Consider the following 23,556-nt stretch of genomic DNA (forward strand, 5'->3'; position numbering starts at 1 on the left):
CAATAAAACAAACCTGCCCTTGTATAAATTCTCTTCATGACTTCACCAGCTAGCCGAGCTGCTCGCTTTTGATTTTCCACTCCGCCCATGGATTTTGAATCTAATTATGAGATTGCCCGCACCGCTGAGTTTCTTCTCTCTCGGAACTTCACCAGAGTCGCTTTACAGGTTAACTTCCTGAAAACCCTAGAAAAACTCTCTTAAGTTTGGAATCTCTGTGTTTCTGTTTCTGAGAAAACGAGAGGAAAATCTTCAGTCTCTTTGTTCCGGAAGTAAAAAAGAAAAAGAAAAAGAGAGAGAAGCAATTCACAAAGAACAAAAACCAAATAAATTGAATTCTTATATAGCCTTAAAACCTTCCACTAGCCCTTATCTTTATCCTCTGTTTGGTTGCCGAGACACTGAAGGAGATGGAAAGGAAAAGGGTTGATTCTTTTGGTGAAATTTTAGATGCCATGGATTTCATGGGTTGGAGTTGCTATCGTTTTCAAGGACTATTTACGGAAACCCAACTCTATACCTGAATTTATTTTGATAAGTATACCTGAATTTATTTCAGTTATCTCAACGATCAAAGAGAGGTTTAGGGCTTAATTTCATTGCTCGTTAATCAAAATCAAACTCTGTTTTTCTCGAATTTCAGTTCCCAGATGAACTATTGAAGGATTCCACGAGAGTGGTGAGAGCTCTGCGCGACCAACTTCGGTCACTGAGAAAATGTGGCGCCGAACAAAATGGAGGCAACAAAGATGTTAGATTGTTTGTGATGGCGGACACAACATACGGCAGTTGCTGCGTTGACGAGGTTGGAGCGTTGCACGTTAATGCCGAGTGTGTTGTACATTATGGGCACACTTGTCTCAGCCCGTGAGTACTTGTTGAAACTTTCGGTGATCTAAATGCTAATTGCTGTGGATGTGCTTAGCATTTTAGTTTTTAGGCAAAAGAGTTGTATGCATACTGTACCTTATTCCCTTGAGTCATTCAATGTTTAGATAGTCAAAGAAACATTGAATACGGAAATATTAAGCTCTGAGCAGACCAGTCGTTGGAAATATATAATTTTTTCAATGTTTATTTTGAATGCCCGTGTCTCAAATACTGTGAAAAAATAAGTTATGCTTCTACCATACGACTGTTTCTTTTCTCTGATACACGCATCTCAATTAGCTCTAGGGAAAAGAACACTAGCAATTACATTTTTGCATTTCTCTTAAAATAGGATTCCCACGAGAAATAATCCTTAATATTAGTTTTTTGTGGGGTTCTTTTGGAATACTGATTTACTTGTAAAAAATGGAAGTTCTATGTTCCACAGACGCACCTAACCCCATCATTCTACTTTAATTCAAAATTCCTTGCGGGGTCTATGATTAGTAGATTGAAGGAATGCCTGCTGCTAAGTCCCACCTTTTTCAGAGCACTGATGTTGAAGTTCATATCTTGCAGGTCTCTAAAATCTTTTGCCTTGAGTCTTTTGGCCACTTTTGTTCATAAAACACGTTAAATGTGTTCCAGAGCATTTCCTTGCTAGCATTTAGCACCATCATTTGATTGCCTGAGAGGTTTTGAAAATTAAATCCAAAACTTTATGAAAAAACTATATTACTTGTAGTTTGGGAAGGATTTAAGGCCCAGGGAAGAAAGTGGTTGGGTGTAATAGAGACCATCATGTCTAATGACTTCTACATTGTGACAAATTAACTTACAAGAATCTGAGTTCTCATAGGTTGCTAAAGGCCATTAACCCTTCAGGGCAGTATCGCTTTGGGGTCTTTGATATTACGGAACTCGAATATGATATAGTTCTCTTGAGTTTAGGTTTAATTCTTTGTCTTTATTACTTTTAGTTTAGGATATTTAACTTAGCTTATCTCTTAGTTTGCTGTAATGTTATGCCTTCCTTTCTAGTCATTGGGGTTTGAATTAAGGAGTGTAACACCAGAATTGGTTTTAACTGCGTGGATTTCTCTGCTACTGTAATACTTCTGTGTACTTCATGTGCCATTCTATTGAAGTCCCCATTTTTGTTTGCAGGACAACAAATCTTCCTGCATTCTTTGTCATTGGAAAAGCTCCTGTTAGCGTACCCAACTGCATCAAAAGTCTTTCAAGTTATGCTTTGACCAATGACAAGCATATCCTGGTATGGAAATCTACTTGAAATAATTTTTTTGAGTTCTAGACTGCTAACTTCACAATAAATGGATGTTGACAATGGAAATGTGGCTAGTTACTGTACACTTGTAATTTCTTTAGCTTTGCCTTCTTTTACTTAATCAAAAAATCAAAGAAAAATTCCCTTGTGATATACTACCAACTCAATTACAATGCCAAGGAAACAACAGTGTTGATAGGACATCTCACTAGGTGGCATTGACATCCTGTTTGTAGTTTGGAATTGTTCACTACCTTGATAATGGGAATGATTCTCTCTCTGGTTGCATTTTCCTTTACATCTCACATTTTTTTTTTTTTTTGATAAGTAAAATGAAAATTTTATTGATACTAATGAAGTAGGCGAAACCCGTGTATACAAGAAGTATACCAAAGAACACCAAGATACATAAGAACAGAAAATCATGAACAGTAGTTGTGTTAAGCACAGTGGCTGAAAACCATAGTAATAATGTGTCACAAAAAATTTTTGAAGTTCCTTCATTGTACGCTTCCTATCTAGCTATCTTCAAAGCACCGAGCATTAATTTCCATCCAAATACACCACATAATGCACAAAGGAATCATCTTCCAAACTGCTGCCACTTGGGGACAACCTTGAATCTCCTTCCAACAAGTTATTAAATCCACCACCCTTGAAGGCATAACCCTAGCCACACCAACTCTTCTAAATATCTCATCCCACAACACTTGTCACCTCACAATGTAGTAATAAGTGATCCACAGATTCTCCATTCTTCTTACACAAATAACACTAATCCATAACAATGGGACCCTGTTTCCTCAAATTGTCCATGTTCAAAATCTTCCCAAGGGAGGCGGTCCATACAAACAAAGCTACTTTGGGAGGCACATGAGACCTCCAAATACTCTTCCACGGGAAAAGAACATTACCATGCGATGATAACATCTTGTAATATGATCTCACGGTTTAACATTTTGTCCGCATGTACCATTAGACATCCCGTGGAATATATCAAACTGAAAAATTCTGAAACATTATCCATTTCCTAATCATGAATATCCCTATTAAATTGATTATTCCACTGGTGCAATTCGTGCGAACCATGGGAAAATACCATCAAATCTGACATAGAAGCATCTCTATTGACAGCAATGCTATATAGAGCTGGAAGAGCCCTATAGAGAGCGCAATCTCCACACCGAACGTTGTGCCAAAATCTGATTCTAGAGCCCTCACCAGCAAACAAAACATACATAAGTGACATAACTCTTCCAACCCCTCCTAATAAAGTTCCATAAGCCCACACCATATTCCCCCTCCCACTTTTCACTTCGTTAGAACATCACCGCCCCCCCCCCCCCCCCCCCCCCCCCCCAAAAACACACACACACACACAAAAGCACTTCCATGTGATCAATAAACTCCTTCCAAAGCAAATCCCCCTCCAAATGGTACCTCCATAACCATGTCCCCAATAGGGCTTTATTGAATGTCCTCAAGTTCCGCACCCCCAACCCTCCATAAGAGATTGGAGAACAAACTTTATTCCCAATTAACAAGATGGAACTTTGTTTCCTCCTCCACTCCACCACACAAGAACCCGAAGTAACTTCTCGATCGTATTAGCCGCCCCTGCAGGCGAAGGAAATAAAGATAAAAAATAAGTGGGGAGGTTGGATAAAGTATTCTTAATTAATGCGAGTCTACCTGCTTTTGATAAATACATCTGTTTACAACTAGCCAACCTTTTCTCTACTTTCTCAACAACCCCATCCCAAATGGCTTTAGCCTTAAATGTCGCCCCCAACGGAAGACCCAAATATTTCATAGGCAAGGAAGCCACTTTACAACCCAAGAAACTAGCCAAGCTATTGATACTGGCACCACACCCACTGGAACCATCTTGCCAAGCTACTTTCTCACACTTTTTTTTCTGTATTCTTTAATAATTAAACTATTTACTTTTGCACATTGGTGGCAAGAACCATTACATAAATTTGTTTTAAACATTCTTTACCTAAATTTCCTAGTGCAGGTCCTTTATGGGCTGGAATATGCTTATTCGATAAAGCATATAAGAGAAGCATTGGTAGAGGCATCAAAGTTATCCAATTCCAAATCTGAATTAGAAGTCCGTTTTGCCGATGTCAGTTGTTCAGTTATGAATTCATCTGATGATCATAGAAGCTCCACTGGACTTGTGGAACCAGCTGGTGTTTGTACTGATGATAACATTTTTGGTATGGCACCTGATAATAGATATAAGATTGGGAGTTTGATCTGGACTTTACCTGAAGGACACAGAATGGAGGACTACTTGCTTTTTTGGATTGGGTCTGACAACCCAGAATTTGCGACTGTTGTACTGACATTTAATGGCTGTGATATAGGTAGAGACATTACTATATCCCTTATATGTCTGTTTGTTGTGTTGACAATTCAGCATTTGCAATGTCCCTTTTGATTCTTTTGAACATGCAAAAATAAAGTAGTTGCTCACGTGTACACATAAAGCTAGTTGTTTTGCATGTTATCTAATATTTTTAAATTGATTTTGTTGATAATTGGTGTTGTTTTACTCATCAAGAAAATATTTTTTAATGTTGGTTTTAGTCAGATACAATCCAAAAGAGAACCGGTTGGTGACGGATGTGTCTCAGCAGAAAAGGATTCTTAAGCGCCGGTATTATGTATCATAATCTTTCTCCCACCCCCCCCGCCACATTTCACCTTTGATATATTTTTCTTCTTAAAAGTGTATCGATTTACTTGTAGCATGGAATTCTGTCCGTTATAGTGTCCAGTACTTCTTTTGTGTTATTTACTGTGGCAATTTTTCCTTGCAGATATTACCTAGTCGAAAAGGCAAAGGATGCTAATATTGTTGGGATTTTGGTGGGAACTCTTGGTGTAGGTTAGTTCCCCTTGAGCTATCAATTTGTACAAGTCTGTTCTGTGCTGAACTATGTTGTTATTTGAAATGATTCATTTAATTTCTTATTCTTATCAGTTCATAAACTATTGATAATTATATACTTATGGGGATGTCATACTGACAAGGATTTCAGTTGTATTAGTATCTTTTATGTGTGTATGGTTATTTTGTTCTCTTAACTCCTTCTTTGGTGTATGATCATGTAAATCTTGAGAATTAAATGGAAAGTTTGCTGAGATATCTTCATGCTTCTTTTTTAGTTTGATGCAGCAGCAAAATCTGGGTACTGAAAGTCCGAATGTTATTTTTCTTGTATTGTTTTCAACATTTTCTGTCATAGTTTTATAGTTTTGAGACAATTCGATTATGATGAGATTCATATGTATCACCATTTTTTTTTTTTTTTCCAATCAAAAAATTTATCCTAGTCAGCTAGATGTCTAATTAATTCCACAACTGTTGATGCAGCTGGTTACCTTCACATGATTCACCAGATGAAAGACCTGATCACAGGAGCTGGGAAAAAGGTCTATACTCTTGTTGTTGGGAGACCAAACCCTGCAAAACTTGCCAACTTTCCCGAGGTAAACTGAGATAGGTGCAAGTTGATTTCAGAATATGAATGTTTATTAAAAAGTTTCGAATTGTGCAGTGCGATGTTTTCATTTATGTGTCTTGTGCCCAAACTGCCCTTCTGGATAGCAAAGAGTATCTAGCTCCTGTTATCACTCCATTTGAAGCCATGCTTGCTTTCAACAGGTACTGGATAAAACATTTGTGGTTAGATCTTAAATTCCTAGTTTTGAACTTTACCCTTTATTTTTGTGGTTTATAAACTGTGTATTACTGCTATGTCTCTTCTTTTTGCCCTGGTCTTTTTTCCTCATCTGAATTTTGTTTTGTTTGTAATGTTGTGAACTTTGAATGGTATCATGCCTTGTATGGATGTGAGATGAGATGAAATGAGATAAAAAAATCTCTGAATAGTAGTGACATAGTTTGAGTTAAGATGTTTTATGGGGTTTTAGGAAAGGAGAGAGAAAAAGTTGAATAAAAATATTATAAAGTTAAAATATATTTAGAATAAAATTTTTGTCTTGGGATTTGAAAAAATTGAATTATTTTTTGTGTTTTGTTTGGAAGTTTAGGAAAGTTATAATGATTAGGTAATGATTAGATGAAAAAGTTGAATATTTGAAATTAAAAAGTGTTTGTGTTTGAGTGATGTTTGGATGTTGAGATGAGAGATTTCATCTCAACATCTAAACGACCCTAATAGCCAGATAATTTTTTGGGCCCAATTAAATGCTCCATTGGGAAGAGAGGCCATTGATGCTAAGGATGTCAAGACTTGTCAAGCTTAAGGCTGTCCTAATGCTAATTTAGTACGGAAACACTAAGTGTGAAGTAATTCTTTTGGATATGGGTAAGAACCAAAAAGGAAAGAACGCTAAGACGGATGTATATGAGGAAAATATCAACAATTAGTGATTTTATATTTAAACTAGTTTATTCCGGCATTTGGTACTTTTTTCATCCTTGTTTGATTAAAAGTTCACTATGTCCATGCCTCAGAGGAAGTCAATGGACAGGAGCATATGTGATGGAGTTCCAGGGTTTGATCAATTCGTCTCTAGTGGAAGTTAAAGAGTCAGAAGAAGCAAGGTTTTCATTTTTGTCTGGTGGATATGTAGAAGATGTTGATCTGCAAGGTAGTTATCTCTTTCCTTTGGTTCAATTTGTTGCAATGGGAGTGATATCGTGAAGTTGTAAGTGGATGGAGGACTTTGGAGTTTGGATAGGTGATAGATATTTTTCTGTTGAACATGCATGAGAAGTCAGAAAATGCTTGCATATGTTTTTAGACGGCTAGGTGTTTTCTCTTGTATACACCCACTATACTTGGTGATGCCTGTTGATATTAATACATTTTTACTTATAAAAAAAAATGTTTTTAGAGGGCTAGACAAGTTAGAGACTACTTCCAGTGTATTTATATTTCAGTTGAAGTCTTCGAGATTAATATAGAATGATAGAATAAAAATTACAAATTAAATAAGATCCACTAGAAGGTTTCCTCTTTGTCGAGAGGTATATAAATTAAGGTTTTTTTTAATGAATGATGTCTGTATCATTATTATATTCTCTGTCATCTACATTGTTTTTGGTTTAAAACTTTAAAGCAATATTAGACTTAGAAATGTTGGATGGATTCATGAGGTTGACAAGTTCCTTGACTCAATTAAGGAAACAGATAACATCTGGTGTTGACAATTAAGTTACTTTCTTTGATAGATTTTTGAGTTTTTATTTTTTATTTTTTTATTTTTTATTATTTTATTAATTTTTTAATTTAATTTAATTTAATTTTATTATTTTATTATTTTTTTGGTTTATTCTTTACAGGAAAAGAAATTGGTAAGGAAGAAGAGGGAACTCTTGCCTTAGCCAATGCAATGGAGAAGGTTCTGCAATTGCGTGATAACCCCAACTCTTTAAAAAAAGGTACATCTAGATCTGGGCCAGAGTATTTTGCAGCTCGATCTTACCAAGGTCTGGATATGCATTATGACAATTCCTTGCCGGAACCGTATTTAATTGGGAGGAGTGGGAGGGCATCAGGATACGAGGATGAGAAAAATAGACAAGTGGAATTATGATGAACACGGGGAAAAAAGAAAAATGGATTATGAGCCCCAAGATGGGTCAAAGCTTGAGAAGCAGGTTCTTAAGTAGCTCAGGTTCTTAGGCAGCTCTCCCGCATGTCAGGGGAAAGATCATATGCTGCAAATCTCCCAGCAGAGGGTTATGAACCTAGGCAAACCACTGGATCTGGCCAACGGGGGGACTCATCATTTTCACTGAATCTGAGAGGTTGGTTTTTTCCTGCTTACATTTGTCAGCCAAATATCAGTTACTTGGTGGAACATCTGTATCAATATTCTTATTTCAAAGCATTAGCGAAACCTGGTGCAACCTGATCATCCTACCAGGGGTTTGTCTTCATTTTTGTAATTTGCAAGTTTTAGGTTGGGAACTGGGTTTGTTCTTGTTTTTCGTTGTTTTGAGGATTTATTGTGATAATCACATAAGATAACCTGCTTCAAGATCTCAGATTTTTTGATTTTACATGAGTTTCTTTCGGCTAAAATTCCATGTAAAAATGGCGAAAATCTATATTGAATAGTGCTTTTGTATTCCAGATTTTAACTAACTTTAACCCTACCATTTATAAAGGATAATGAGGCACAATTTTTATTTGGGACGTGAGCATTATTTTATAGATCCTTATATTTATTGTACACGAGAGAAAATCATGGTGAGATACCAAGCCTAAAAGCCAAACATGAGTCTGCTCTCCTATATACAGAACATCGCCATGCATGTTGATCTTTTTGATCACTCTGTTCTTGAGTTGATGCTGTTGAGTTCATTATTGTGGACGTGTTCAATTGCCGAAAGGATTTCCAAAATTGCAGTTGTTGCAAAGATCGAGCGGCTCACTTGTGAGACTGCAACCAAAAATTTGTGATTGTCTAAATCTGATTGTAATCAGTTAATTCTATAGCAGATTTGATCAAGGCCAGTGATAAACGGAGAACCAGAAGTTGTTTTTCTTTTCAAGAGTTCTTCATAAGTTTTCCATGTGACCAAAATCTCGTATTTTTTTGCTACTTTTCTAGATTTTGGTTTGATATCTGTTAATCCCATATATATTGGTTTGATTTGTTAGTTAATTCTCCATTGTTACTCGTGAATTTTTTAGAAGTATGCATAGGAAACCGAAAGTGATACTGTTACTTTCAGCGCAGTGCTAATGCTGAAATATCTTGAAAGTACTTCAACTCAAATTGTTTCATAGTTAGGTGAAGGTAAGGCTGCAATCAAGTTGAGCTAAATGTTTGGAATTGGTGTGTAATATATAGTTATCATCACCCCATGCTAGCTTGGTTTTAGTACATTTGTTTCAAGAGAAATATGGTTCTTCATTCTGGACTTTGTTAACTCTAATCTTATTTGATGATATAACACATATTAAGTTATTCCGTCTGGGGCGGATATAATATCTTAGGAAGCCCAAGTGGATCTGCACCATCAATATATTTAAGTTATTTCACTGTATAAGCTCTGGTTGGTTTTGGGGCCCAGCTAGCTCCCAGTACCGATGAGACTAAGACTGTTCATCCGGGCTGCATTCTGGTTATAGTTTTCGGCTCGGATTAAATCCGGACCGAAACCCGGATTTTAAAATCTGAATGAATCTGGGCCAGGTTTCTGATTTAAATCCAAAACTCGGATCTAAAACCCAATACTCGGGTTTCTTAAAACCTTTCAGTGCTTTCCCTATTGCCCTAGCCGCCCCCTCCCCCCGAAATCACTCTCATCTTCTCTCTCTCTCTCTCTCTCTCTCTCTCTCTCATCTGCTCTCCCTCTCTCTGTGCTCTGCGATGGTTTTGATCGTTCAAGGAACTCACGATTGACTAGCGGCAGGAGTGTACCAAGAGTTGATGGATACCTCTCTCTCTCTCTCTCTCTCTCTCTCTCTCTCTCCGAAGAAACCCTAGCCTCCCTTCCTCACTGCCGATCAAAGAAGATAGCCTCCATTTCCTCCTTCACTGCCAATCGAAGAAATCCGGTCATCTCGTGACCCATCATCGTTGTCGCCGACTCGATGTCATCCTTGTGACCTCAAGGTTTGTTTTCTGTGATTTGGCTATCTAAGATCTGTTTTATTACGATAAGAATAAGGTAAGAATCGAACTCTTTGAACCAGAAAAAAAAGGCAAACCCAGATAGAAATAGGTAGCAAGGAAATATTTCTTTGTAACATTTGTGTAGAAAATGAAAAGGGGAAGAATCTTTGGTAGATCTGGGTTTCTTGTTATTTTGTTAAACAGGTATAAAGTATATGCTGTTATTTTGATTGATCTGAGCTTTTTTTATTTTTGTTAAACATGGGTATAAAGAGAGTGGTTTTTTTTTTGGGTTGTTTTTTGAATCGTGGAGATGTGATATTCGTAGATTTTAGAAAATCAGTTTCTTTGAGTTTGAAAATTAAGGTTTATCATGACCCTGCATCTAGCTTGGGAAAAATGGTGGTGCGAGATGATTGATACACAATACAAAGTTGAGGAGAGCTTGATGAAAGGAACATGATCATCGAGCATATATGCAATTATAAATTAACTGCTGGTATCTCATGCTTTTCGGATCAGCCACTACTTGCAGTACTAGTAATCTCATGAGGCTGAGAGGAACAAAATGTGAGCATTGATTGATCTTTGGTTGTTTATTTTGGATCACTCATATGCAAATGCAGTTTGCTTCTTCGAGTTATTAGTGTTATGTCTCCTACCCAAGGCTAGCTGGACTGGGTTGCAATTCTTTCAGTTTGTAAATTGTTAAGTGACCCTTATATTTGGATGCTTTTCTATATTAAACCAAGACAGTGTACGCTATTATCCTATGTAAGTATCCATAGTCCATATTTTTTAGAGTACTTGTTTTCAATAAATATATTACATGATGTTTGGTTAAGCAATAGTGGCTTTAATGGGTTTAATTTAAATGATTTTCTTGTATCTTTTTCTCTTTCTAGTTAGGCGTTTTCTAGATTACATCCTGCCTACTTGCATGCACCATTTGCCTTTTTAATATTTTTTTATGAGTGCCTCGTATTCAAATTTTTATTATTGAAAAAGAAAGGTGCTGGGTCCAGCAAGGAGGTTTTCATTACTGTAATATTTGACTTGCACAATAACAAGCACGATTATGCAATATTTATTGGCTTGCATCTTAACATGTGGTATATATTTTGCTTACTTTATTGAATATTGACATTGGCTATAGGTTTACTCGATTTGTGATGCAGCTGCAAATAATGTGAAACGCCTTGCAGAAGGAGCAAGTTTTATAAAAGAAGTTTAAATTGTAGTCACCTGTGGATTTCCTTGGAGACCATTCTAACTTGCTAGGGAATTCACTAGCCTTTCTAGGCATGACCCATGTCATTCCTACAAAGAGATCTTCCACATGGTCTTTGAACTAATGACTGAACTAATGATAACAACTTGTAATTTTGTATTTTGTAATGTAATTAAATATCAAATAATGTAATATGAAGTGAGTTGTACTACGTGATGCATGCATTTTATATTATAAATACTGAATTTATATTTTTTGAATGCATTTAGTTAAAAAGATAATAAGTTTTCTGTATTAAAATATTTTTTTTTTCAAATGTAATGGAATATAGGCTTTAGATTTTTTTTAAAAAAATTGCTTTACAACATCTTTTTTGGAACAAAATTTAATAGTATTTAGCCTTAGTAGTTAAAAGAAAAAGAAAAAGAAAAAAAAAACGGGTACAACCCGAGACCTGGATTTTCGGGTTATAAAAATCCGGATTCATCCGGGTTTCGGACCGGGTCATAACCAAGGTATATCCAGGCTGGAACTCGGTCCAGATTTAGACTCCAGATTCCAGGTCGGGTATATCCAGATACCCGGTCCAAAACCCGGATGAACAGCCTTAGATGAGACAACCCTCTCCCTGTAATATGGTATATAAGTGGTTATCATTTGAATTAAATATGAGATAAACTTAACATCTCCAAGATTTGAATTTCGAATAGTGGATGAATCAATTATCACCTAACAACAGAAGCTTTGCACTAACTCTCTATATAAGCAAGGAAAAATCCAGGTATGTAAAAGGCACCTGTATCATTGGGATTAAGAAGAGTTATTTTATTGTGATTCTTGACTTAAGCATTAGAGGCATTTCCACGAACCTCCAAGCCCTCTTATTCTTTAGTTGTAGGCAGTCGTTCATTAGATATAACTACTACTTAAAAATGAAGAACCATTTAAATTGTCTCGTACCAACGTATGTGATTAGAGACAACAAAATTTGAAATAAAGAATAACATTTCTTCTAAGTACTTCGTAGAATTCATTAACCTTGTAAATTTCATAAGGTATGCGACAACCTTGATGATGCTTGACATTTTCAGAATCTATTATCATTTAGAGATTTCTATCTTTTTTACAGTATTAGAATTGGTTTCTCTATGTATATCTTCAAAATCACATCTTTTGAAGATTAATTTTGCATATCAAGAAAAACTCCCACATTTGATTATGTATCTTTGAACCGAATAATAAAAAAATATTATTATTTTTTCTTTTTTATCTTAAAATTAGTATTTGTATATATTTTACAATTAGCACAATGTGCTAAAAAATTCCAATGCCATATATTTAAATATTGCCAATTTCATATATCAAAATGACCAATTTTATCGATAAATATTAATATGTACTAAAAAATACTTTGTATCATCAATTTAATATAAATTTCATATATCAAAATCATCTTAATAAAAATTTCATAAAGTTGATTTTAATGGCTAGGAGAGAGAAAAATAGTAAAATAATATTTGGAGATTGAATATCATTTTATCAAATTTAAAGAAATACTATTCATAACTATGCAAAATTTTGAAGATGCATAACCCAATATAGACTAATTTAAGAGCATCCACAGTGGTCTATGCATATGCATATGCAAAGTGATATTTGCATAATATGAGCTTAAATTCATCTATATTGAATTATGCATCTTCAAATATTTGTATAGCTATGAATAGTACCTTTACATATTTGAAGATTTACCATTCACTTTCCAAAACATATTTTACTCATTCTTTCTCTCTCCTCCCACTCTCTTTCTACATATTTTACCTTTAAATATTTTACTACATATTTTACTTATTCACTCCTTAAAAAATATTTTGCTCAAATATTTTACATACTTGAAGATCAAACCCATGTACCTCTCTCTCACATGTTCTAAGTACATGTATTGGGTGCTAATGGAATTTCTTTGGATGCTAATTGCATGTATTAAAACAGTATATGTATTAACCTAATACATGGAAATTGCAAACTCTATAAAAAAAAAAAAATTAGGCAAACAATAAAAGTAAAATGATAATATTTTATTATTATTTTGTCTCAAATTTACATAAGTTAATGTGAGAGTTTTGCTTGTATGGCAAAGTGGATCTTCAAAAGAGGTAATTTTGCATATGCATATACATAAACCAATGTGGATGTTCTTAGAGAGATATTATGCAAATATAAAGATGGATATGAAGATGCATAAGCCATTGCCAATGCTTTTAGAGGTTGTTTGGATAGTGAGATGAAATGAGATGATTTTAGATAAAAGTTAAAAATTGAATAAAATATTATTAGAATACGGCCTCTTAATCATCAAAAGCATTTGGCCTCTACTAAAGTCATCCGACGTTATTTATGTATTCCACAAAAGGTTAATATTGTAGATGTAAGTCGCAAGCACTACTGAGAATAATATAAACACATACAAATAGACATGGATAAGAACTCAGAAAATTTAAGCTTATTGCATATGCATTAATATCCCTAGCCATGAATTAAAAGTCGGAGACTACTACCAAGATATTGGAATATAAGTGAAAGTCTTCTAGATTATATATATATATATTTACTTTATCTCTCCTGTGGCCCTTTTTTCTCTACCTGTTTGTCAGTATCTCTCCATTTTCTTCGCCGAGGGGGGTTGGAGTTATGGCTCTTCCCTGCCTCCCTCATTCCTCCTGTCCGGTCAACACTGGAGTTGTTAATATTATTATTTTTTTCAATTTTTTTGTCATTTTCTATTCAAAGTACCAAGATGTGCCGATCTGTTGCCTACCAGTCTCCTACGACCACCATGTGCCATACCAACAGACTCTCCAGCCGTCGATTTGTTAGCTGGTCGAAGAAAATTTCCCAAAAGCGGTAGTCGGCCCATGCTGTATGCGAGTTTCATGTGTCACAGTGCCAGAGAGACTTTACCACTATCAAGCGTGGCATCACTAAGATCAGTGGTTTCGGATCTTTCAATTTCGACTACCGCTTTTTTTCCTAGAGTGGTACAAACAGTGAAGGTCCTATGCTTGCGTATCAACACATCATCCGGTTGCTACTTCCTATAATCCTACTTTCCCTAACCGATGGCCAAGAAAAAATGGTCGTAAAAGACTCGTTCAGCTAGTCCAAACAAACAAGCTGTAACACACTTTGTTTCACTGCGACTTTTAGTTGCAGTCAAATAATCTGTTTATCAGACTATTTCAAAACTACTTCAAGCGGTTTTCCCTTAGTGGAAAATGGGTGGAAGTTAATTTTTAATTTTAGATCCATTTTTTTTATTCTACTAGTATTGCGTTTGTTTATTTTGGGATAATTATTAGGGACTCTCACCTTATAGAATCTTGTATCATATAACCACGTAGTTTAATTATCTATGAAATTGCTTGCTTAGGAAGAAAAAAAAAAAAAATCTTCTAGATCATATATAACCAAATCAAACACATGGCCTTTGAAGAGATGTGTGAAACAGAATTTTTGGCTGACATGGCAAATTTATAATAATAATCGACATTCCATAATTAATTATTCTGCACGTTTTCTTTTCCGTTCCCAACTTCCCATTCCCTTGTTTTTGTTTTGTTGACTGGGAGACGATCGAAGAGCCGATGATTGTGGAGATATGATCATCTCCTAGTCTTTTGACTTTGCGTTTGTGGTGAAATTTAAAGCAAGAAGCTAGCTCCAAGCTAGGTACATGCATGCATGCTTAAATGAGGGTTGTGATTACTTGACGATGAAAGTAGCCATGTCAGAAACAAAGACTTGCATGCAGCATTCGTATTCATTTATGTCACTGTCTCGGTAGCATTCGTCTTGATCTTGGACCAGCTAGCTAGCAGCAGCCTGCAGGCCAGCCAGGGTTTTCCATGCATTTGCGTCTTAGGACTTGCATGCGTATAATGAATTGACTATTACTTAGGAATACCTTTCAGCCCGCGAGTTACGGGAATTTAATTTCATATATATTATTTACATGATTAATATTGAATGTATCTGAATATTATATTAAGTCTTCATGATCATGAGAGTCATGTGGTCTGCATGTATATATATATATGCTAAATTTGTGACAATTAATTAATTAGCACAAGTCGATTTAGGTGTTGATGGAGGAGTAAGCAGAGTTAATGCCCTCGCTATATATGGGCATTAATGCTAAATTTACAAATAGATTTTACAAAAACAACTCATAAATTAACATGATTTGATATGTTAAATTCACTTTACAGTAAAATATATCAATTGTAAATTTATTTTTATAAAATTCTTTTGTGAATAAAACATTTATATAAATATATATTATTCTAGAAACTTCAAAACTTGACTAAGGAGGCGGCTACTCTTTCTATTTTGGCTAAGCCAATGTTAGTTGGAATGCGATCAACAGAAAGACTATATAGCGGATCAAATGCATTGATTTTTTCCTAACATATAATTAATCCAAGGCGATCGAGGACATAAAGAGGAAGCTTTTTATCTAAATTTTGACTAAGGAATGCATTTTAGCTTTTGCCTAATGTCAATTCCCTAAACGTTAAAGCACTAGCTTGTAATTGATTGGTTGAGTAGAAACCGATCGATCGAAACTCTGAGTTTTGAGGGTGGCCGGAAAGAGAGAAGAAATCAGTAATGCATGGGTGGGACTGAGGAAGCCACGAGTACTTCTTGTGAAAAACTTAAAAAAGATGCATTACTTTTTGGGCCATCGAGTACTACTTAATTGTTAGAAGGGAAGTAAGGACAATGATCGACGTGACCCTTCGAAAATGGATCACTTCAACTAATTATTAAGATTTGGTAATTTGGGACTTGAATATATAATAACAACGTTACAAGTTCTTATGTTCAAATTTATTTATATATACTTTTAGGCATACATACGAGTAATAATATATGTATAATCTTTTTTGTAATATTTTTTATAACCACTTTTTAAAATGAAGGTATGTATATATATGTAAAATAATTTTATTTTTGTACATTATTAATTAGGGATGGCAATTCGTATTTTCGGATCGTGTTCAACTGTTCATGTTAAGTCATGAGCATTCGACTATATAAATCAACTCAAACCTGGCCCGTTAAGCTAAACGTGTCAAACTTTAAAACTCTAATCCGATCCATTTAAATAACGAGTCGTGTCGTGTCACTCGTTTTGACCATTTCATCCCACGCTACCATCTTATTTTTCATTCTACTATGTAAGATGTGTCATATTTATCACTATTAGATAATAAATATGACACATCTTACATAGTGAGATGAAAATAGAATAACAATGTGCTGTTTAGCATTACTCAATAATTAATTAGAAATAACTCAATATGACACGACTAATTTCAATCTGTTTCATGTAAATGGGTTGAACTAATACGCATAATCCATTTGACAAGATTGTTTAGTAGCCACAATATTTAAAAAAGAAAATATGAGAACATACTAACAGAAAATATCAATATTTATCATATTTTAACATATAATGAAATCAATATTACAAACCCTACAATAACAAATATATGTATATGTCCAGAATTATAATCTCAATAATAAAAACATAAGCATATTGACAAATACCAATATTACAACTTAACAATATAAATAAAATTATAATTTTGAAATAAATCTAAATGGGTTATGCAGGTTAATTGATAACGGATTGAGTCGGTTGAGACATTATTTACCCGTTTATTAATTGTCAATGTCTTAATGAATCAGTCCGTTTTGACACAAACTTATTTATATCAAACAAAAATCTACTAATTTTATTTTATTTTCGTATTGGGTTTACTACTGATCGTGTCACATATTACCACCCCTATTATTAAGTTACAAAAATATATCTTATTTACAACATAGTTGTATAGATAGTTATAAAAAGGGTTGTACCTATACGTAGTTTTCGATACATGATATATAGATGTATAGATATTCTTGATCTTTCTTGCATATATAGTTGCTTAATTCAGTTTTAATTTATGGCCGGCCATGCATGCACGGACCACCAACTAGCTAGCTAGAGAAATGAAAACCATATATATATATATATATATATATATATATATAAACTAGATGGGTGCATCTAATTAATGAAACTTTTCAACAATTTTTAATTAAGGGATTGACTAAATATTTGTTCACAAGAATATGATTCAACAACTTAAATTACAGCCTGTTATAATTCTAGATGAATCATCAGTACTCAAAGTCCAGCAACAAGACTCATATCATACGCGGCTTCTGGGAGTCATGATAACGACATCATTGAATTGAAACTATCTAAGCTACAGGGTTTACCGATCAACTTACTGCGTGCGAGTTAGCTAGCTAGCTGCACTACTACTCGCTATAAATATCAAACAAATACTTCCCATTTCATCCCACACAATCAGCTTGTTCAATAAATTCTTCTTTCTAACCTTCCCCAGATGGCTGCACTCAGCTTGAAAAAGAATCTACTAACCCTTGTTCTAGTTGTAATCTTAGTAGGAGCACTTTTCCCCAGCAATGTCAAGGGTCAAACCGTGGCCGATATTGTGACGGACGATTTCTTTAATGGGATACTTAATCAGGCGAGTGGAGATTGTCCAGGAAAGAGCTTCTACACAAGAGCTGCCTTCCTTAGTGCTCTTAGTTCGTATAATCAATTCGGGTCTGGTTCTGCTGACGAGTCCAAGCGTGAGATTGCTGCTTTTTTTGCTAATGTTGCACATGAGACAGGATGTAAGATCTCTCTCTCTCTCTCTCTCTCTCTCTCTCTCTCTCTCTCTCTCTCTCTCTCTCTCTCTCTCTCTCTCTCTCTCTCTCTCTCTGTGAGAGACTTTTTATAACGAGTTGGATATCATGATCACATAATAATACAACCTCATGCACCAAATTAAATCAACCGCATGATATTTTATTGATGTCATGATCATTTGGAGCAACTAATTACTAATTAACATAATAATATTGCATATATAATATAACTTTACATTTATATACTTTTTTTTTCTTAAATCTTAATGAAAACACTAACTTTCTATGAATGAATTCACAAAATATTTAAATGGAAAGTGTATCTTTAATTTACTTTTAAGCTCACATACATATATATGTGTATATATATAATCATTAATCGGAATAGATCATATATATACCGGTTAATTTATAGCATTCTTGTCCATTACTAGCTATGGGTATATTATATGTATATATATTAGATTTTAATTCAACAATATATTCACAGCCTGAAATTAAATTAAAGCAAATTGTTTATATTTGGGCAGCTTTGTGCTACATAGAAGAGATAAACGGTGCCTCGCAAGACTTTTGTGATGAGAGCAATACACAATATCCATGCAACCCTGATAAGAAATACTATGGTCGTGGACCACTTCAACTAACTTGGAATTACAACTATGGAGCTGCTGGAAATAGCATTGGATTTGATGGATTAAACTCTCCTGAAACTGTAGCCTCAGACCCTGTTATTTCATTTAAGACAGCCTTATGGTTTTGGATGACCAATGTTCACCAAGTCCTAAACCAAGGGTTTGGTGCAACCATTCGAGCCATTAACGGTGCAATTGAATGCAATGGAGGAAACTCTGGTGCTGTCCAATCTCGCATCCAATATTACAATCAATATTGCAACCAACTCGGTGTTGCTCCCGGTGATAATCTCAGTTGCTAGGAGGATCGATCATGTCCATCATGCATGCGTCACTTTTCTTGGATATCATGTACTCTAGCAGCCTGCTTGATAATTAATTACTAAACTTAATTAATGTATGAAATAAAATGAAATAAAGAGTGACAATTACTAATTAAGTTGGCAAAATTAATTAAAGAGTATTATTATATTATTATTTGCTTCAATTAATTCCACTGCATGTCATCACGTTAGTCTTAATTTTATATATGCATGGTCATGATCATGTTGGCTCTAGTAGTACTGATCTGAACGCGCGATATTATTTTATTGTTTACATTTTTATGTTTTGTTTTTATATATCCAAACCGATCGAAGAAAATTGGAAATGTTAGCTCTAGAAAGAGATTGTTTATATATGAGCGTACTTATGCCTGAGAAATTATACCTTCACAATTTATAACATGCAATATCTAAACCATATACTAAAAACTCCATGATCGATGAATGAGGAAGTAGACTGAGATGGAAGGTACCTAGCTAGCTAGCTAATAGATCATCAGAATCTAGGAAATGTTCTTCTCATATATATATTGCCAGAGATCTTGGAATGTACTGCCCATGCGTCGTGGGAAGGATAAACAAATAGGTTTGGATTAATTCCAAAACAAAGCTAGCTTTTTGGGTTTTAAAGCTGCTTGAATCCAAACCAAATATATATTCCAAAATCTTTTAAAAACCTCATAAAAGACTGCTTTTGCTAAGAACGGGGTATATTAATGAAAAATATTCCACTGTCGATCACCCAATTAATTAATGTTGCAAATTACCAGTCGGTTTCAATAACCGACAATCTTAATTACTATTATGCAGGTTATTAAATAATCTCAAATTAAGTACGAAAATTAAATACCTTTAGTACCATTACTACAAATATTACAAGCTCGAATTTATTATTGGTAGCATATATGCAGAACTTGAGTTTGTGTCCAATTATAGTCTTGGAGTATGTAGTCCTTGCATATTCATTTTTTTTTATTTAAAAAGTGAGGGTCATCATTAAAAACTAATTTTTTTATGTGGGTCTCAGATTTATCACTTCCTTATACGGGAATTGCACACTTCAAAACTACAAATATCTTTTCTCTATGCACAATCCATACCCCATACTTCTAATTTCTCTGTGATACGTACCTAAAACTTTCCTTTCTAAAAAACTTGAGGAGAAGATTGGGCTTAGATTGGCCCATATCATTTTTTTTTTTTGAAAGTAGCACAAAGTTCTTTCATAGGGTGGCCAACTCCCATAGGAGAACTAGTACTATTGAGATGCTGAAAATAGATGCAGGGGAATATATGGAGGCTCCGGTGATTAGGAAGCATGTTGTAGGATTTTATGAATGCTTACTTTTTAAACAAGGCGGGATGGCGGCCAACATTCAATGGACTAGCTTTTGAGCCCATAGATCCACAACAGGTTTTGTGGCTGGAGCGGCCCTTTGAGGAGTTAGACGGTTAGAGGTCCACACTGTGTTAAGAAGAATGATCAAAGATAAAGCACCTGGTCCTGATGGTTTTTCCACGAGATTTTTTCAAACTTATTGAGATGTGGTGAGGGAGGATTTAATAAAATTGTTCCAAGAATTCTTTTCACTTGGAAAATTTGAGAAGAGTCTCAATGCCACATTTATAGCACTCATTCCTAAAAAGATTGGGGCTTTTGAGGTGAAGGATTTTTGGCCTATCAGCCTTGTGAATGGGATATATAAAATTATTTCTAAAGTGCTTGCCAATCCTCTAGGAGCAATTTTGGGAAGGATCATTACAAAACCCCAAAATGATTTACTTAAAGATAAGCAAATTCTAGATTCAGTCCTCATTGCAAATGAATGCCTAGATAGTAGGCTAAAATTTGGCCAACTGGGAATCCTATGCAAGCTAGATATGGAAGAAGGCGTATGATCATATAAACTGGGAGTTCTTACTATATGTGATTGGGAGGTGTGGTTTTGGAGAGAATGGTACTTGTGGATTAGATGGTGTATTTCTACGGTGATGTTTTCAATATTGGTGAATGGCTACCTAAATGGTTTCTTTAATGGCTCACGGGGGCCTCAAATAAGGAGATTATTTGTCCCCACTTATTTGTTTTTGTCATAGAGGCACTTAGCAAAATGATTCTAGCCTTGGTGAACAATGGCTTTATTTAGGAATTCTCAGTGGGTGATCCTAATAGGGGCACTATTAAACTATCTCATTTATTGTTTGCAGATAATACACTTATTTTTTGTGAGGCAGAACAAAACCAAGTTTGAATATTGAGGGCATTATTAATTTTTTTTGAAGCGGCATCCAGCTTGAAAGTGAACTTTGATAAATCAGAATTGGAGCCGGTGGGCAATGTTCGTAACATTAGGCAATTGGGCTATGCCAGCCATAGCGATAGAGCTCACGGCCGACTGGATAAATCTACGAGCTCTCCTACAAATCGTAGAAGTGTGGAAAATGGTCCCGATTTGTATCATGTGGTGCCTATGGAATAAGTGAAATACTGGGCATTTGAAAACAAGGTGCGCTCACTAGTAGGTAGTACTTAGATTATTTTTTGTTAGCATTCTTTTTCTTTGGGCCACAACTATAGATTTTCATGGCCTAGATTTTCTTATTTTTATTACTTTGCTCTAAATATGTGTGACCTTTTGTATACTTGGACTATGCCTATTCATATCAATATAATTGTTTACTTATAAAAAAAAGTTTTATAGTTTTGAGACAATTTGATTATGATGAAATTCATGGGTATCACCAATTTTTTTCCAATAAAAAATTTATCCTAGTCAGCTAGATGTCTAATTAATTTTACAATTGTTGATGTAGCTAGTTACAATCACATGTAGAGCCGGAACTAGGATTTGGTGTTTTTTGGGGGGGGGGGGGGGTAACAAAGTGTGTGGTATGTGTGAGTATAAGTAATATGTGTTTTTTGCATGTGACTATATAAAATATAATAATCATACGTCATAAAATTGTATACAAAAAATATATATCTATAAATCATCTTATTAAATAATTTTCTTTAGGATTTTCTTAGTTTGCTAGAGACCATTATAAAAAGAAAAGAAAATGAAATATCAACTTAGGATTTTCCCTTCAAATTAAGCTTAACGACGATCTTTCATGGAATAAAATTCATCTATTATCATCTCTGAAGTGAAATTCTTGACAATTTCTTTCTCAATATAAACTAGCAAATGATGATCTGCAAGAAACTCATCTTCCATTTGAGTACGCAATCTAGTTTTGATAAGTTTCATGACTGAAAATGCTCCTCAGTACTAGCAGTAGAAATAGGAAGAGTTAATACTAAACGAATTAACTTGTCAATCAAATAATAAATCTTTGACTTTTCTGAAAGTGCTAGTCCTTTGCATAGCTCAAATAATGTACACGTATCTTGAAAATCTAGATGTGTTAGCACACCAAGCTCATAATGCTGCAATTGAATTCTCAAAATGAATTTTTCTTGCTCAGTACAATCCTATGGATAAAACTTCTCAACCACTTCGCATATATCATCAATTTTAAATGATTTCTATGCACCTTTAGGGTTAAAGCAGTACTAAGAATGAGAAGTTTCATTATATGGTCGTTAAATCTATTGTTCAATTCTTGCAACTAGAAGTCTATTGTAGCAGTAAATATATCAATCCTAAAATGATGCTCTATTGTTATCAATTACTTGCCAACTTGACGAAGAGATTTGCCTCGAGCTCTAGTATATTGGCCATTCACATCAGGAATATCAATTTGGTATTTTTTACAAAATGATTTAACATCAATAAGCAAAGACTACCACCATCATCTCTCAGCTTTTGAATGAGTACTTTTGTGGTTGAAACTAAGCTCAAGGCATTCACAATATCTTGAAAATTTTGTTGCAAAGATTGGCAAAGTGCATTAGTAATTCCCATGTTTTTTTTTTTATCATATGTAATATCAGAATAAATTCAAAAAATGTTAATACCATGTAAACCACTTCAGCATCACCACATTGAGAATAATTTGATCTCTCATTTAAGATAGTATTGATAATTGAGCAAGTAGCACCAAACATCCTCATCATTATTGATATGTGGTGGGATAGTATTTCAGACTTTCTTTCTCAAGCCTTATGGTTTGATAAATGTCTGTAATCGTTTTATCTCCAATGAAGTTGTTAGTTCCTATAAAAAAAAAAAAATTAATACAATCTATCGAAGTTTCGAGCTGCAACCAATCATTCTCCATCTCTTGTGATACTTGTTTTTCAACTAACTTTTCAATATGTCTTGACTGATTCATTAGATCCTCACAACATTTCACAATATTTTTTTGTGGTGAATTTGGATCTCTCCCCACATGTCCTATTAAAAGACAATTCATTCTATTATTCACTTTTTTCCAATTATCATAACCTTTATTGGTAAATGCATCTGATCCTGGACAGCTCGTTGATTTCTTAACAAAAACGTAGCATGGACGACAAAATATAGCATTCTTTGATGGTGAGTACTCCAACCAATTTGAATATCTTTGATATCAAGAAAATTAAAATCGGTGTCGTTGATTGCCTATTTCTAAAAATGGATATTCTGAAAGTTTAGGTTAATATAGACCAGTTTTAAAATAGGCATGTCGGATCTAATTTTGTAGATTAATAGGAAATTTTCATATTTGTGGATGTAATCCTAGATCATGTTCCAAAGAGGTAGCATCCATCTCTTTAGGTTGGATTCTTGAAATTTTAGAGGGATGCTCATCAGTGGTAGAAGCATCATGTTTCGTTGTTATCGAGCTCTCTAAACATATATTACTCTCCGAATTGTCCACGTTTTTCTTTTTAAA

At 34.5% G+C, this 23,556-nt stretch overlaps 2 protein-coding genes across 5 annotated transcripts; both read left to right on the forward strand.

Annotated features, from left to right (window-relative positions):
* The first annotated feature begins 11 nt into the window (after positions 1 to 11).
* LOC122300593 (2-(3-amino-3-carboxypropyl)histidine synthase subunit 2) lies at positions 12 to 11,214 on the forward strand. 4 transcript variants are annotated; one of them, XR_006240046.1, is made up of 11 exons: positions 12 to 168; positions 644 to 867; positions 2,038 to 2,146; positions 4,179 to 4,533; positions 4,757 to 4,826; positions 4,990 to 5,057; positions 5,547 to 5,662; positions 5,731 to 5,837; positions 6,654 to 6,790; positions 7,485 to 7,952; positions 10,929 to 11,214. XR_006240046.1 is itself a non-coding variant. In XM_043111366.1 (10 exons), exons 1-10 carry the CDS (start codon positions 88 to 90, stop codon positions 7,736 to 7,738), a joined length of 1,521 nt encoding a protein of 506 aa, XP_042967300.1. In that variant the 5' UTR covers positions 12 to 87; the 3' UTR covers positions 7,739 to 8,207. The 4 variants fall into 4 exon arrangements, 2 of the variants coding, with proteins under 2 accessions (XP_042967300.1, XP_042967301.1); XR_006240047.1 differs by having other exon boundaries at positions 10,951 to 11,214; XM_043111366.1 differs by lacking the exon at positions 10,929 to 11,214 and having other exon boundaries at positions 7,485 to 8,207.
* A 6,182-nt stretch (positions 11,215 to 17,396) lies between these two features.
* LOC122300596 (endochitinase EP3-like) lies at positions 17,397 to 18,886 on the forward strand. The gene is made up of 2 exons (XM_043111372.1): positions 17,397 to 17,762; positions 18,308 to 18,886. The coding sequence occupies exons 1-2, from the start codon at positions 17,468 to 17,470 to the stop codon at positions 18,712 to 18,714; spliced, it is 702 nt and encodes a 233-aa protein (XP_042967306.1). The 5' UTR covers positions 17,397 to 17,467; the 3' UTR covers positions 18,715 to 18,886.
* The last annotated feature ends 4,670 nt before the right edge of the window (positions 18,887 to 23,556 follow it).

This window comes from Carya illinoinensis, chromosome 2 (genome assembly GCF_018687715.1).
Source record: "Carya illinoinensis cultivar Pawnee chromosome 2, C.illinoinensisPawnee_v1, whole genome shotgun sequence".
Lineage (NCBI taxonomy): Eukaryota > Viridiplantae > Streptophyta > Magnoliopsida > Fagales > Juglandaceae > Carya > Carya illinoinensis.